The sequence below is a fragment of the Aulostomus chinensis genome, chromosome 12 (assembly GCF_037954235.1).
Source record: "Aulostomus chinensis isolate RoL2024-O1b breed Wild chromosome 12, RoL_Achi_v1.0, whole genome shotgun sequence".
NCBI classification, from domain to species: domain Eukaryota; kingdom Metazoa; phylum Chordata; class Actinopteri; order Syngnathiformes; family Aulostomidae; genus Aulostomus; species Aulostomus chinensis.
In genome coordinates, this window is record NC_141331.1 from 24,796,834 (window position 1) to 24,813,048 (window position 16,215).

At 42.9% G+C, this 16,215-nt stretch overlaps 1 protein-coding gene across 3 annotated transcripts in view; it reads right to left on the reverse strand.

Moving 5' to 3' along the window:
* adcy5 (adenylate cyclase 5) overlaps positions 1-16,215 on the reverse strand; it is a 96,790-nt gene that overhangs the window by 24,427 nt on the left and 56,148 nt on the right. For all 3 annotated transcript variants that reach the window (XM_086220877.1, XM_086220876.1, XM_086220875.1), the window contains exons 4-8: positions 11,007-11,118; positions 7,380-7,507; positions 6,550-6,708; positions 6,316-6,457; positions 2,988-3,125 (exon numbers count right to left, since the gene is read on the reverse strand). In XM_086220877.1, the coding sequence (XP_086077003.1) occupies positions 2,988-3,125; positions 6,316-6,457; positions 6,550-6,708; positions 7,380-7,507; positions 11,007-11,118 (679 nt within the window). The remainder of the gene's footprint in view (positions 1-2,987; positions 3,126-6,315; positions 6,458-6,549; positions 6,709-7,379; positions 7,508-11,006; positions 11,119-16,215) is intronic.

Below are 16,215 nucleotides of genomic sequence, written 5' to 3' on the forward strand. Positions count from 1 at the left end.
TCAGAATGATGATAAATCAATAAGTCAACTGACAGGAAAAATAAGTATTTTTGAATATAATTCTTCACAAAGATTTGCTGCCTTTCATTTAAAGAAGTGACATACAGTAAATTCATACTTTTGAATTTAGAACTTTTGATAGGACAACCAGTTCCACCAGCAACAACGACAACATTCAAATCAGGCTGTTGCATTACTGCACGAGTATTTATCGTAACAAATATATATATATATATATATATATATATATGAACTGCATGCTTTTATATTCAATAGTTTGAATATTTTCTCCTCATTAAACTTTCATGTTTTTACTTGAATACCATTTTCAGAGCTCTGATTCACGAACTGACTGGCTGGTTCGGAAACTACGAGCTGACAAAGATTTGATCCAGTATAATGCTGTGTTTGTCAAAGAACTAGTGGAAACACCTCAGTATGTAGTACACCTGTAAGTCATGCATTATGTCTTTGATCATTAAAGTTACAAGTGTTTCATTCTCACATATGCGCATGCATCAGCAATCATTTGCACAGCTGTTTTGTTATGACAGGTAACATGTAACCTGTGAACGCAGCCCAACAGGCAGTCTCCCTCTAGTTCTCTCCAGTGATTGAGGATCACACGTCTAAACAGCGAGGGAATGAACAGGTGACACATTAGTGTGGATGTCAAGAACAGCTAATTGTTCCTCTTCAAAACCAATTTATAATACAACCTTTTAAAGTTCAGTGGGCTCCTCAGCCCGCTAATTATGAAAGCAAATGACAGCAATACACACTGAAGGCTTTAACGCAGCAAAATAATGCAGTCTAATGCTAATTAACAACTCACGGGACCAAGAAAAACCCTTCAAAATTTACAGAGCAGAACACAAAATGCGTTGAGAACCTGTTAGTCCTCCTGGCTTTCCGATGGACAATTTCTCTTTTAACTATGCAAAGAGTACGCAGAAAAACACAGACACAATAGTACTGGAGAACGCACAAGGGCATGGAGGCCATATGACCCTATCAGATCCAGTTCCAGACTCATCAAAATCCATTCTCAACCATTTGAGTTATTCTACCAGTGCCAGTGATCACATGACCTCCTCTGTGAATTGATTGCGTGTTTCACCACTGAATATTATTGATGCATCATGTCCTAAATACCCACATCTTTCAAACTCCATCTCTCCATGAAGAGCTGGTAACCCTGATGAATGAGGACTTCGGTCTCTCCTCTGTTCTAACAGGTTGATTTGCACTTCTTATGTTGAAATATTTTTTTGTAGCTCTTTCTACCCTGCGACCACCAGGGGGGGTCTGTAGGCTGCTACAAACACAGCTCTCATTATATGTTAGTAGAAACTAGTTTAGATGTTCATTCATCGTTCAATGGCCATTTTATGAGCTAAACCCTATTCAACTGCTCATTACAGCAAAAATCCTATCAGCCAATCATATGACACAGCCTCAGTTCATGAAGGCGTGTAGAAATGGTCACGAGGATGTGCTCAACTACAAACTAAACATGAGGCAGAGGAAGAGAAGGTGATCACCAACTTTGAAAGGTGCATGGTTTCAAATGCACTCATGCAATAATTTGTTCTTACGTACTGCAGGACTTTTTAGTCCACACGGAGCATAAACTTGTGTCTATTTGTAACTCCTTGCTCCAGACATCAATGGTGTACCTCCTCTGACTGGCTGTCACCGAGCCTTTCAGAGACTTTAATGTTACTAGAGGTTCACAATGAATTCCAGGAGTGAGGACTATATTACTATCTTTGCTATGTGCAGCAGAACATTTTCTGCATGAAGCCCAATGATCTGAACATCATGGTGGCAGAGGTCAGAGAAGCATAACCAGACTGGTTTGAGCTGAGAAAGTCAACAGTCAGTCAAAGAACCACCAAGGTTAGAGTATCCATGGGTGCTGAACATATAAACCTTGAACCAGGCAGACTACAGCAGCAGAGGACCACACCAGTGCCTCCATGTCAGCTCAGACCAGGAAAATGAAGGAAAATGAAGAGGACAGCGACTGACTGAGAATGACTGAGAACTGGAAAAACAAAATGTGGGCTGATGAGGCTCTGTTTTTGCAGCAACATTCAGTTCATCAAGTCAGAATTTGGCGATAATAAGATGAAAGCGTGAGTCAAAGCGGTTCAGCCTCCCTGAATCCTGCTGCAGACCATCATGTTATCCTGAATCTCTGGGGGAATCTCTGGTGAATGGGTCCAGCACCTTGATGAATCACTAGGATTATTCTGTAAGCAAAAGCGGGACCAACCCACTGCTAGGATGGTGTACCTAATAAAGTAGTCACCATTGTGTGTGGGCTTTAATATTTAAGTGAATCTTGTTTTGTCATCTTCTTCTCTATAAAAGACACACAGAGTGGTGGGTGGATTTTACCATGAGGATGATGAAAAAGTATGTGTGTGTGTGTGTGTGTGTGTGTGTGTGTGTGTGTTTCAGGTGTGGGTGCATCCATTCACTGAGTGAGTCACTGTTTGCAGGGTCAGCTCAGCAGGGAGAGCAGCAGTATGTAAATAAAACGGCTGCATCTCTCCGCTGCTGCCACATTTCAAGCTATTCCTCCTAATACAATGCAGCCCAGGAGAGGCTGAAGTTTGGAGGATGGTGGGGGATGTAATTTTGTTTACTGGGCTGCTGCTCAGCTGGCAATGGAACAAGTTTCTTGTGGTACTTGTGGCTTCGTTGTTGCTGGTTAGGTGTAGCGGTTATCCCCCTGAAAGCTCCAGAGAGGCTTTCAGCGCTGAGGGCAAGAGTAAGAGGCAGTGTGCTCCATCAAGGGCCATCAACACTGCTTTAACAGGGCTGAGGATCAAAGGATCATGGGTATTAACAACATGGTGGCTTCATCAGCTAATGAGAGATGGGCTGGAGAGTAACCTGCTTGTGGTATTTTAACAAGCATAATAGCGGTGCTCCAAACATGTTATAACACAGAAAAGTCTCTGAAGCGTCCTCACCATCCGCTTCATCTCCTTGGAGACCTGGTTCCCGCCTAGGTGGTTGTAGAAGGGACGGTCGGTCCAGTGGCCGCTGTTGTGGGTGACAGAATTTGTCCTCTGTCGGTTCATTTTGGCTATCATGGCCTTTTCCTCTTTCTGGAAGAGATGAAGAGAATTTATTATAACTCATTCTGTAGCGCAACAAACAACACAGTAACAAGATCTCCTTCTGCTGAAAACAGAGGTTGTATTTGCAGTGAGTTGTGTAGCACTCGTCACTGCAGATGGGGGGGGGGGGGGGAGTCTACTCTCTCTCAAACAGATAAATCATGAAAGTATTCACTAAGACCCTGAAACATTCAACTTCCTGCAGCCCCTCTACCTCCACAGACAGTGGCTAGGCTAGCATCGCTAACAATAACGCCAGCTCCGTCAGAGCAGATGGTTTCAACCATCAGGACTCAGGCTTCAGCTGTTGTGCGGCACCCATGGACAGTTTTGTTTCAACCATTTATTCATAGTTGAGCAAGTCAGAGACATATCGGGTGCTAAAGAGTCTTATCCTTGGCCATAGGGCACGTGGGTGCACACCCTACTTCGCCTCTTCGGGTCAGAACCAATCCGAGGAAGAGACCTGATGAAAATGTTTAACATTACAATGTGTGTCTGACATGTTCTTTGCAAGGCAAGGCAAGGCAATTTTATTTGTAGAGCCCGTTTTCACCACCAGTTTGTCTCAAAGGGCTTCACATGGCATCATAACAACATCCTCTGTCCTTAGACCCTCACATGGACTGAGGAAAAACTCCATAGAAACCCTTTTAACAGGGAAAAATCTGAGAAACCTCAGGGTGAGCAACAGAGGAGGAATCCCTCACCCAGGAGGGACAGACGTGCAGGAGATGTTGTTACAGACAAGAAAACAAAATCAGAATCTGGCTGCATAAAGACACCTACTCCTCTCTCAGTTCACACTCCAGAAGATATGAATTTGAAAATACTTCTCATTTATTTGTGTTTTTTTTTCTTTATAGATAACAGAATTGGCAATTGCACAAAACTAAGAACACAAACCAACTCTAGATTTATTAACAAATACGTAAGGTCCCAGCTACTCATCCCCTGCAAACAAGACTCATGCTCCCAGCACTCTTAGGAAAGAATCTCTTGTTCGCATCTTGACTTCCATTGCAGTGTCTCTGTACTTCAAATGGTTTCAATAATCTCTCTGTCCTGCTTTGTTAATGAATGGGCTTTTATGTGCATGATGGAGTAATGTATGACTTCCTGCTGGGCGGCAACATCCAAATAATGCTTCAGTGTGCATAACACAGTCTTCTGATTTTGCACATTAGCGAGAAAAGTTGGAACAGCTATAGGAATAGTTTCCCTCAACTTTTACGGCTTCTTTTATGCAAGAATCTCCAATTTTATCAACCTTGTTAATCCCTAGAATGTATAATCTTACACCTGAAATTGGTGGACACCAGAGGAACTATCGTCAGTCCTAATTAATAGCATGTGGAAATTTCAACTTTTCAACAATATTTGTGTATTCAGAGACTCTGAGGGGAAGGAGCAAATCACTGTCTGTCTTCAGTCAGTCAGGTGTCTTTAAGATAGTCACTGAAGTGGGACACACACAGCTGAAGCTCTTAATGGTGTCGCAACAGTGTTTTTGCAACTAACTACCCTGCTCCTTAGTTACTCCTTACATTTTTAACATGACAAAATAAAAGCGGCCTGCACCCAAACAGCAGCGGCAGTAAACACTGATTCCCCACGGCTGCATCTGTATTGCTTTCCAAGAAGGCCTCCAGAGATGATATCCGTAACGGCTTGATTTCTCACAGATCTGAGATTAGAACCGTACACTCGCTCTAGGATGTTTTGTTTTTTTTAAGATACATAATTGGAAGCTAACTAAAGTAATTGCACTGTACAATCTTTCCTCTGTCTCACAGCACAGGCGGTAAAATGTGGAGGATATCACTTCACATGACACGCTATCTATAGTCGCAACTTGTGATACCGCTGGGGGACAAGAACAGCTGATAAATGTAGCCTAGTCATAAACATACTGCCGTTCAGGAGACAAAACCGATCCTTTCTGAGAGACCGTTGATACTGTACGCCTGGGACAGAGTCCACTCTGGACTGGCTGTGAGCATCTTTAGATACGGCTCCAGCTAGAACAACCCTCTGATTCAGCATCGCTTGCTCAATTTTTGGGAAGTTACGCTGTGGTGTTTAAGGTCTTAATACACATGTATCATTAGTTCTGCATAGTTTAATTTGTAGGACATTTTTACTGAGGTCTAATACATCTGTAGTCCGACTGATTTGGCAAATTTTTATAGATGCTGATATCATCTGTGTAAAAATAAGTTAATATCATAATCACACACTGAACATACTGAAAAACATTCTTCAACTTTTTGAAAAAGTCTGTATTTTGGGGAGAAAGGCCCATAAATCATATCTACCGCATTATTCTCTTGTCAAGTTGAGTAAAAATTTGGACATTACTATCAGCCTGATAAGACAGACCAGCCCAGACTGATAGGACAAAGAAATTGCCAATACTCGCCGATACTGTTGCGTTGTCGTTGAGCTCTAGACTTTGTTTCAGACTGAAATGACGGTTTTCCTCGGTGTGTTTCTGGTTTGTGTTCTTCTTGTGGTCTGATGTCAGTTCCTGTTATATTGTTAAATATCTTCCTTCTTGTGACCTTTTCTCCTTTCATCTTCCTGTCTTCTTGTCTGTCTCCCTCCTTTTATGTACGATCGCTGTCTTGTAATATACTCAGTCCTCCACAGCCACAAGTCTGTTCTTAGGGTTTTTTTATCCAATCAGCCAATCCTACATTATATTATCATCAATATTCTGCCTATAAGTGGCCAAACGTTGAATATCTGGAAGTCGTATGTGAGGACATTTTAGAGACTTCTCCCTGTAAAAAGTCTATTGATGGAGCTCATGCTTGATTAAACAGGTCATTGATTGGCAGCAACAGAGTGGGCTGATGACATTCCTATTATTCAGCTGGCGCAAAAGCAGAAGCATATAAACACGCAGGAAGGTAATTTACACAGACATGGCAATGTAAATGTCAGACTGCAGATCAACAATATTGTACTCTGTTGATGACATCATCAAACAACTTCACTTGTTGTTGTCTGTCACCAGAGGAAACCGTCTTTGTGATTTAAGCTGATGTCTCCTGCACATTCCATCCGTCGCCTCATTCCAGGAGGTGAGAACTCACCTGCTGCCTCATGTCTGGGGAAGCAGAGCCAGAGTTCATCTGAAAAAATGGCTTCAAACAGTAACGAGGGACTGTACCCTTTTCTGACTGCAGCCCACAATGAGGTAGGTGTCTATGTTGTGCTTCTTTAGGTAGGCGTTTCTTTCTCCTCCTGCTCCCGCCTCCACATCATAGTCGCCGTTCAGGTAATTCAACGTGGCCTTTGTGATGTGGATACGTCTGCAATGGGAATAAAATAAAAACCACAACAATATTCTTGCCTGTAGCACATGAGACCTCCCATTCACTTCACTAGAACCAGAGACACATACCCAGCTTTGCCCCCAGCCTCCATCTGATTGGCTAGTGTGACGTCATTTGACCACACGTCAAACTGCCACTTCCTGAGTCCTAGCACCCCACAGTGCACCCTGCCGCTGTGGATGCCCACTCGCATGTTCACGTTCACGCCTGTCACCTCCCGTACCAGCCTGCAAGAACACCACACCACTTATCTGTAAAGAGAAATCTGTAAAACACACTTTTAAACATACGCAAGGTTTGATGTTTATGATAATCATGATAATTATATTTTGGATACAGCTTTGCTTTGATTTCATAGTGCGGGGGTGATGTAGGCCAACCAGGAAGTTAGCATCACCGTGGCTTCCTTGAGCAAAAGCCAATGGGATTTTTCCTTGCATTGTTCTTCAGTGTTGAAGATAACCGGGCAAAAGTTTGAACCCTTTTTTTCAGCAGGAGAACCTTCACGAATGAACATGGCTGTTGTGATTTTTGAAGTGTAATGTTATGATCACAAAGCTATTTTGTGGGACAAAACTGTAAAACCATCTTCTGCTAGTTTCGAAATTTTCACCAAAAACCTTTTCAGTAATTCCGCTGACTTTGAGATGAGGGAACCAGGTGTTCGGCAACGCTAACTTACGCCTGGGTTTTTGAACTCTTTCCTGCCACCTGAACAGGGCATGTGTGTATGGAGGATGGGTAGATGAAGAGAAGGGAGAATGCTAACATAGACAGATGCCCTTCTGAGGGGGGGGGGGGGGGGGGGGGAGTAGCATCAGGCTTTGAACAACAAGTAAAGACAAATGTTTTTGTGTTACACAAACTGCAGTTAACCACCGATGAATCATCATCTTACGAGATGGCCTCTATCATGTCCAAGCCCATCTCCACACAGCAGTGGGCGTGATCGGCCCGAGCCTCCGGCAGCCCCGACACACAGTAGTAGCAGTCTCCCAGGATCTTGATCCGCAGACAGTGGTTCTCCTGTTGGGAGAGAGAACTTACTGTAGATGTGCACTAACTCTAAATTTTACAGTGTTCTACGCACAAGTCACCACTTACTGAGGGCTTGGATGATCTATAACAATATTCAAACGCCCTTTTCAAAACAATTGCTTAGGTTACGGAACACCAAATGTCAGGCAATCCAACCAATGTTCATCATATTGGTCCTTCATGCTAATAGAAAATAAAACTAAAAAGTTTCACTTTATGTTTCATACTTTTTCTTTGGTTAGAAATCACTCTATCTGCTTTTGAGCACTGATTTAGGGCCTTGTTCCACCAAAACGTTGTTTTCTTGCAGCTGTGTCTTTTGAAATGTTTTCAGCGGCAGCGGTGCATGTTTGCAACATCCCATAAAACTCCAGCAACGCTGAGCGTCCATTCTAGTCGCCGAAAGCTGAAAAATGTCTCGCACAATGAAACGCAGCTCTCATCAGTTCTTTACTCCAAGGGCCAATGACACACACCAAAAAGAAAAATATCACATCCTATATGTTTAACAGCAACACTGGAAGAGCACTTGAACGAGACGATTTCACTCGACAAGCCATTTCCTTGGCCACCAAATCTCATGAACCCACTCAAACTGGAGCCGTGGGGGGTGGGGGGAGGGGTTTGAGGGGTTGTCTTCCTTTGATATTCCATCTTAAGCAACCAAATCCTGCAACTCCAAAGTGCTGTCAAATGCTTCCACCTGGGAGCTTCCAGGAGCATGCTTCAGTGGACACAGGCTGCAAAATGGTGAATCAAGAACCTTAATAGAAATAAAAATATATAAATAAAATATAAATAATATAAATAAAATCCAAGACACAATATCACAGAAAGACATTGTTCAATATACGGTTTATTCCTCTTCTAATATTCAGTTTGTTCAACACATGGCTGGTGAATCTCCACGAGCTCAGATGGTGTCAGGAGCTGAAAGAGACTCAAAAAAAAGTTGAAAAGGAGACTGGACTGGACTTTCTTTCAGCTGATGGACAGAAATAGAGAAAAGAATAGAATAGAACAGAGTGCCTTTATTGTTATTGTATGGATACAACAAAATATGACCCCATATCAGTGCTAATGTTGCTGGGTGTCTGCTGATTCTGTAAAACCTGATTGTTTTGTAACTAGGACTTCAAATGTGTAACGCGTTGACAGCTTCAGCGCGTTACACATTCAAAATATTTCAAACATATGTTATGGGTTTTTTTAAAAAAAAAAGGTGGACTGATGCTTTAATTTGCCCTTTGGCCTCAGAGCTGAATGGTAAGGGAACAAGTGAAGGCGGATGTCTGAAGTCTTGGTGCGATCACAATTTAGTTTGTGTATTTATGTGGTTGTGTGTCTGTGTGGGCTCATGAATCCAAAGGGCCTGGGAGAACGCTGTGTCTCATGATAGCCACCTGAGTATCTCTCTAGCACATGGTTGTGGCAAAATACAAAAAGGCCTACTGTGTGAAGATCACTGTGTGTGTGTGTGTGTGTGTGTGTGTGTGTGTGTGTGTGTGCGCGCGCGCGCATGTATGCACCCACGCGCACGTCTAAGCATGTTTATACACAGATACAAGATACATCTGGCATGGACATAAAGTGTCAGTCGCAGTGCCATTGTGCTCTTTTCACCTATAAATATTAATTAGTGCCCCACTCTACCTTTCATAAACAAATGACATACATCCAGAGTAACATGGGGCGTCTGGATAAGAAAAGGACAATATACATATTCATTCATATGCTGTTGAGTAAGGTTCGGATATTAAACATGTGATATAAACAAGCATCTTGCTGCAGAAATATGAAGCTGATATTTTGGAGATGTCCTGTAAACACAAGAACTCACTCAAAATGTCTGAAACCATTGCTTGGTTATGTATTTCAGAACTCTTGTAGCTGATATTAAGATCCCTGAAAGGACATGCATATGGAAAATATCATTTCAGTCGTCCCTCAAATGTAAAAATACGTTTCAGCACCATCTGAACAACTCTAAGTTCTACATTCATTTTTTAACAAAGATTGAAAATTAATTTTAGATAAAGGCTAAAGAGTTCTACTCCAGTTTGACCTTCTGTGTCAGCCAAAAACATAGATTTTAAATACCCTCTCAGAGTGGATTAGGCTGTAAGAGGCGACGACTCATTCTATTGTGGACAGGGCGGCTGCACGCTGTTCTCCTGGGATGTTTTTAGCTACATGTAAAGTACAAAAAGCTTTTTTGTGGCTAAACCAAACCAGGCCAGAACTACTGTAAAATACTGGTCTTTCTACTGAGAAGAAAAGGAAACCTCAGGCAGTTAGTTTGACACAAGGGGAGATGGATGCATTAGCAAAAACAGAACAAAACCCCAGCGTGCTAGAGTCCATCACCAGCGTGTCTCTGGAGGTGTTGCAGTGAAATGAGTGGAAGACGTGCATGACACGTTCTATCGGTGGCGTGGAGTGTTCTTAGCCAGCTACACAGCCCTGTTTGTTCTGGTCGCCATGCAGCACAAACTGAGCCATGGAGATTCCGTCATTTTAAATGACTGATGAAAATATAGACCTGCCACACAAAAATAAAACCTGCACCGCGCAACGGACGTGGTCGGCGTCTGTCCCCCAGTTGATTGCAATATTTTCTGGCTGTGGCGACCGTTGCGATGTTCACGTCACAGTATGGCTGACAACTGTTACACAAATGCCCTTTTTATAAATTTGAGAGGTTATGTGTGAATGATTGAGTGTAACTTTTCTAAAATGATGTACACCTGTTGAAGCATGCAAACTCAGTCAACCAGCACACTGTGGACACTGACTAAGTGAACATGAAGCATGCGATTGTGTGAAAGCCAGATATAAACAGGCTGATTAAATCGTGAGAGGATCCCTGTTCCAGAATTATTGAGGGCCTGCTCTGTTGCTCCTGCTCTGGGTCACACTGTTAACATCAGTCTACCGCTGCTTCATCTGTTGCTGTCATGACTGATTTATCTGGTGTCCATCTCAGCACCTTGTCTGTCGATGTAGCTGAAATGTCCCGCCGATTTTATCAAGCTGTCACAGAACCATCAACACCGTGTTATCAGTGTGTCAATACCACATCAAATATTCGCACAGACGAGACAGTTTCATTACCACAAGCACCTCAAGGCCTCCCTCGCCATGCTGCTCCTGCTCTGGCTGTCTAGGAGCTTTAAGAGAGCTTTTCCCCCTCATGTCCACCATCTTCAACCATCCTGTGCTCCTTCTCCTTATGCAAAGCAGCTTAGGGCTCAGTAACACTCAATGATTTATGTCAGTCTTGTTCACCAGGAGGCAGGATGACCGACAGAAATATGATCAGGTTTGTTTCACCTCTAACGAATGTCACACATAAATAACACCCTACAGGATGCAAGACAAGCGTTTGCCTGCACAATCTACCTTCCCCTACACATTTATATTCAACATTTTAACATAAAATTGCTCACCCCCCAGTATTCTGCACATAGAATGTGTGGGTCCTTACCGCAGCAAGCTTGTCAAAGCGGGCAAAGAGCTCGTTGAGAGTCATCACCAACTCCTGAGCCGTGCACTGGGATGCCAGACTGGTGAAGCCCTCGATGTCGGCGAATAAGATGCTGCAGGAGAACAAGACAGGCACAATTACAGGATAAATGCTTGTCTTATTTCTCATTGTAGGCCTTGTCCATACAAGCTGAAGTGTTTGTGTGGAGAGGCTGCAGACACATAGAAGTTACTGTACCAATATTTGTACACCACTTAAACAGGAAGCAGTATCCCAGGGGGAAACTTCACCAGACCACCACGCCAACCATGAGCAGTAGTGAAGCCACAAGGATGTGACCTCCCTGTAACTGTTTTATCAGGTCACTTAGTGCTGACACACATTACGATTGAGTGAAGATGCATTTGAAAACGTGTCTATCAAATGACATGGGAATGATACAATAAAACTACAGGGACTGTCAGGCGCGTGGGGGGGGGGGGGGGGTTGGACTACCACGTAAAATCACTTTTTCATTGATTTTAGCAAAGCTTTTATTACTCTAGAGTTGTATTGTTATTATTGTGATTGAAAGAGACGAGTGTAAACATATAAATAAATAATCTGAGAGCAATATTGGACCTTACACCAAGAATTACATCCATTCTCCTTCAAAATATTAATAGCAACAAGTTTTATCATAGTATGTTTATGTGGGACAAAGAAATTGTGAAATTATGAATGATTTTTGATTTTTCAACATGCAGAGAACATTGAAATAATGAAAGTTAATATAACATATTAATTAAAAGTAATATTTTATATTAACACATTACTTTTAATGACAAAACTAGATAACATTACTTTTAATTAATATGTGATATTAACTTTCATTATTTCAATGTTCTCTGCATGTTGATTCAAACATCTATAGCTGAGATTATGTACATTTTATGTATTACACACATAAAAAAATAAAATAAATCTGATCTATTCTGATTTTTACAATATTCTAGCATTTGCCAGAAATCTGAGTGATATATTGTTAGGCTGCAGTTATCACTGTGACTGTCATTTGTTGTGAAGCCACTGTACCATTTCCTGTTTGATCTACTCAGATTCAATCAATCAATCTTTATTTATACGGCGCCAAATCACAACAGAGGCCATCTCAAGTCACTTTAGACAAAGAGCAGGTCTAGAACCTGACTCCCATGAAAGACACCCAACATTCCCGCATGAGCAAGCACTCAACGACGGTGGCGAGAAAAAAAAAACCTTCCTTTTAACAGGAAGAAACCCCAGGCAGAACCCGGCTCAGAGCGGGCGGTCATCTGCCTTGACCGGTTGGGGTTGAGAGGGGGAGGAGAGAGATGGGGCTGGGGTGGAGAGGACAGAGAGGAGTGGGGGTGGGGGTGAGATAGATCAACTGTGCTGGCTTCTCTCACAACACTAACAATACGAACAGTCAGTTTTTGGGTTCAATAAATAACAAAGATGAAGAAATAGGCACTTGGATGGTTGCCGTCTTGCTGGGTCTTTTTCTAGGTTTTGGCCTTGGCTCAATAAAAAGACTCTTCTCTGCCTCCTCTCCTGTGCTGCTGTTGCATATTTTCTGTCAACTCTCAGGTTTTTTTGCACGTTAAAGACTTCTTATCAGCTGCCTGTGCGATTCCTGCACCTGAGTCTCCCCCCTTTACTCACAAATGTGTGCAGTTAAGCCAGCAAGGTAAATACCCACGCTATCATCCACAGCACTTTTAAATAAAACAATGCTGTCCATTTCATGACTGTCCTGATCTTCAGTGTCCGGGCTCATGCACACAGACACGTGTGTAGGAAAAAATATGAACAGGTTTGCAGCCTAAAATGGAAACCCTCTGTCAAAATGTATTAGTTCTAAATAATTTATTGGTTATAGATTTGAGTCAGAATCCTGAACTGCAGGCTCTCCTGTAATTCAAACCCCAACATTTTTGTTCATGAAAGCATAATTTAAAGTAGCAAATAGCTTTTTTATGTTTTTGGGAGTATACTTTACATTGTGGGGTAAACCTAAGAAATACCGTGTTTTAATGCTGTTTTTTTTAATGCAATTACACTGTAAAATGCAGCGTACAACAACTCACTGGTGTATCCTGCCGTTTCACTGGTTCTTTACTTCAAGTTTTGAGCTCATGAAAGTACTTTTACACTGACGATACTGTTTTTTTCTTTTCCTTAACGTGAATAAAGTGTTGACTTCAGAATGTCGTGTTGTAGTCGCTTCACTATGAGCCTTGTTTTCACACCATAGTTCTGTCACACTTTAGTTGGATAATCTAACAGTCTCATTTTAAGCTACGGGGGGACAGGTTGGCATGAATGGCTCAAGTTCTTCTATGGAGCGTCACAACCCACCACGACAAAAAGTCCCATCTCACATTTAATTGACAACCCCGTCTTTCCTCAACAAGCCATTGTTATTTTCTGGTCACCGATTCTATCCTGGGGAGAATCATGTGATGGACCTTGTCTTATGCTCTTAATGCTGTTTAAGCACTGCCTGCCCTACAGCCGCTTTTAGAGAGTTTAGAGAGATTCTACAAAGAGCTTGACTCAGCTCCTTCTAGGAACTGCCAAGCTCAAAACAAGAGCAAAGAATTCCCCCAAACCTCATTAATGTCAGAATGTTGTTTATTTAATGACAGAAAGCAACTGAACATGAATTCACCTAAGTACATTCATTCATACTGAGAGAAACAACACGCAGTCCTGAAAATAAAGGCAACTAAGATTATTTGTAGAGTATATAAGTATGTGTGTGGGCGGCACAGTGGTGCAGTGGTCAGCACTGTCGCCTCACAGCCAAAAGGTTCCGGGTTCGAGTCCCAGCTTTCTATGTGGAGTCTCCATGTTCTCCCTGTTCCTGCTGGGTTCTCTCTGGTACTCCAGCTTCCTCCCACAGTCCAAAGACATCAAGAGGGACCAGGTTAATCCAGACTCTAAATTGACTGTAGGTGTGACAGGGAGAGCCAATGGTTGTCTGTCTCTATGTGTTGGCCCTGCCATGGACTGGCGACCTGTCCAGGGTGAACCCCGCCTCTCATCTGAAGGCTGCTGGGATAGGCTCCACCCCCCTCACCCCCACAACCCTTGACAGGATAAGTGTAAGAAAATGGATGGATGGACCTTTCAGGGATCATCTAGCTATTTCTAAACGGGCGACCTGTTTTCCCCCTTTCTGAGTCTGAATTAATTACTGGGTCATAAGGTATTAGAATCAATCCAGCACTGGGTGACAACACAATGGCCAATGACCTGTTTGGAAAACACTATCAAAGAATATGTAGCAGGGTGGATGAGCATCCAGGCTAACTTGAATCAACTGGACCAACGAGCCAAGCACTCCAACTCTGATTCAACATGCTAAAGCAGCATCCAAGCAAACCTCTTCAGCAGGTTTTGAACCAACAGTCTCATTGAGTGTTTTCATCCATGTGTCTCTATTTCACTATGTTTGCAAACGGTGCTGTATCTATTTGTTGCCACGTGTTTGAAATGAATGCAAAACACACACGTGCAGTTTTGGTCGTCTACGCTGCGCCTTAGCGGCTCTCTTCGCGCCTTAGCGGCTCTCACATTGACACTGTTCACTTTATGTGACAACGAATTGATCATAACGCTGTCAGACACTTAGAGCTGTGGCCAGAGCCCAACAGTGGCAAAAACTGCACACTGCAGTCACCAGATGTGGACTTGATCAGTATTGTATTGATTCCAATCATTTCTGTCCTTATTAATCAATAAGCATGATAAAATATCATACAAGCTTCAAAATGCTGGAAATAAAGGGTGACAATTATGCACAAAAAAAAAGAAGAAATCAGCAAAGAAGAAAAAAACTTTTTCCACACCCCTGTAATAATACTAACCGGAACAGCATCTCCATTGTTTGACTGAGCGAAGCTTGATTGCAACAGTTCTCTGACTGTTTAGAAGCAGCTTTGTGAGTCACACCCCCAGGAAAGAGAAGAGAGAACTATAAATAAACAAAGCTTTCAGACCAAACAAACTCACACAAATCACATGAATCTCAGACAAATCACATGAAACTCACAGGGTGGATGCCTGCTGCACAGCCTGGAGAGTCCAGTGCGCTTCTACATGCAGGTCTTCATGTTCAAAAGTGCATGTGAAAAGTGTGACAAGAGGATATGTTCAGGACGAATGCATTGGCAGTTCTTATTCTGGTTTCACAGACTTCTTCTCTTGGCTGCTCCCAAGACAAGAGCACTTGGATGTTCTAATGAACCAGGGGTTCAAGATGCCTAAATTTATTCAATTTGGGCCTCAGGCTGAAGAGGACAAAGAGTCCTCATTCTGGCAAACACATTTCTGAGAATAATTGATTGTTTTCTGCGAACTGTGGCGTGGGAGGCCGAGTGAAACCTGACACTTGAGTGTTGTGTCTGACTTCAAAACAGGTCTGCGACTCTGAGTGGAAGTAGTGTTGTCATGGCATTATCATTAATACTAATTGCAGGTCATGTGGTCATGTGGAGCACATAGAGCAACATTATGGGACAATTTGACCCTTAAACAACAGTTTCAAAACCACGGCGATACTGTAGTACACTGACCTGTGAAAGGAGGCGCCTCTGTCATTCCCAATTTGCGCCTCAAACGCAGATTCTTTCACTATCAAGCAACTCACTCAACAGGAAGTGAGTGACCTAACCACCAAACATCCAAATGTGAGTGACCAAACAAAGATCCATCAATCCATCCATTTTCTACTGCTTATCCTGTTAAGGGTTGGGGGGGGGGGGGTGCAGCTGGAGACTATCCCAGAGGCGGGGTTCACCCTGGACGGGTCACCAGTCCATGGCAGGGCCAACACATAGAGACAGACAACCATTGGCTCTCCCAGTCACGCCTACGGTCAATTTAGAGTCTGGATTAACCTGGTCCCCCCTTGATGTCTTTGGACTGTGGAGGAAGCTGGAGTACCAGAGAGAACCCAGCAGGAACAGGGAGAACATGGAGACTCACACAGAAAGACCCCGTGCTGCAGCCAGGGCTCAAACCCGGAACCTTCTTGCTGTGAGGCGACAGTGCTGACCACTACATGGTGATGGTCTGGTTAGGTTTAGGTTAGCTTAGGTTCGCACCACCGTGCCGCCACCAAACAAAGATCTCTCCCTAAACTCTAACACATGGTTTAGTGCCTAAACCTAACCAGACCGTC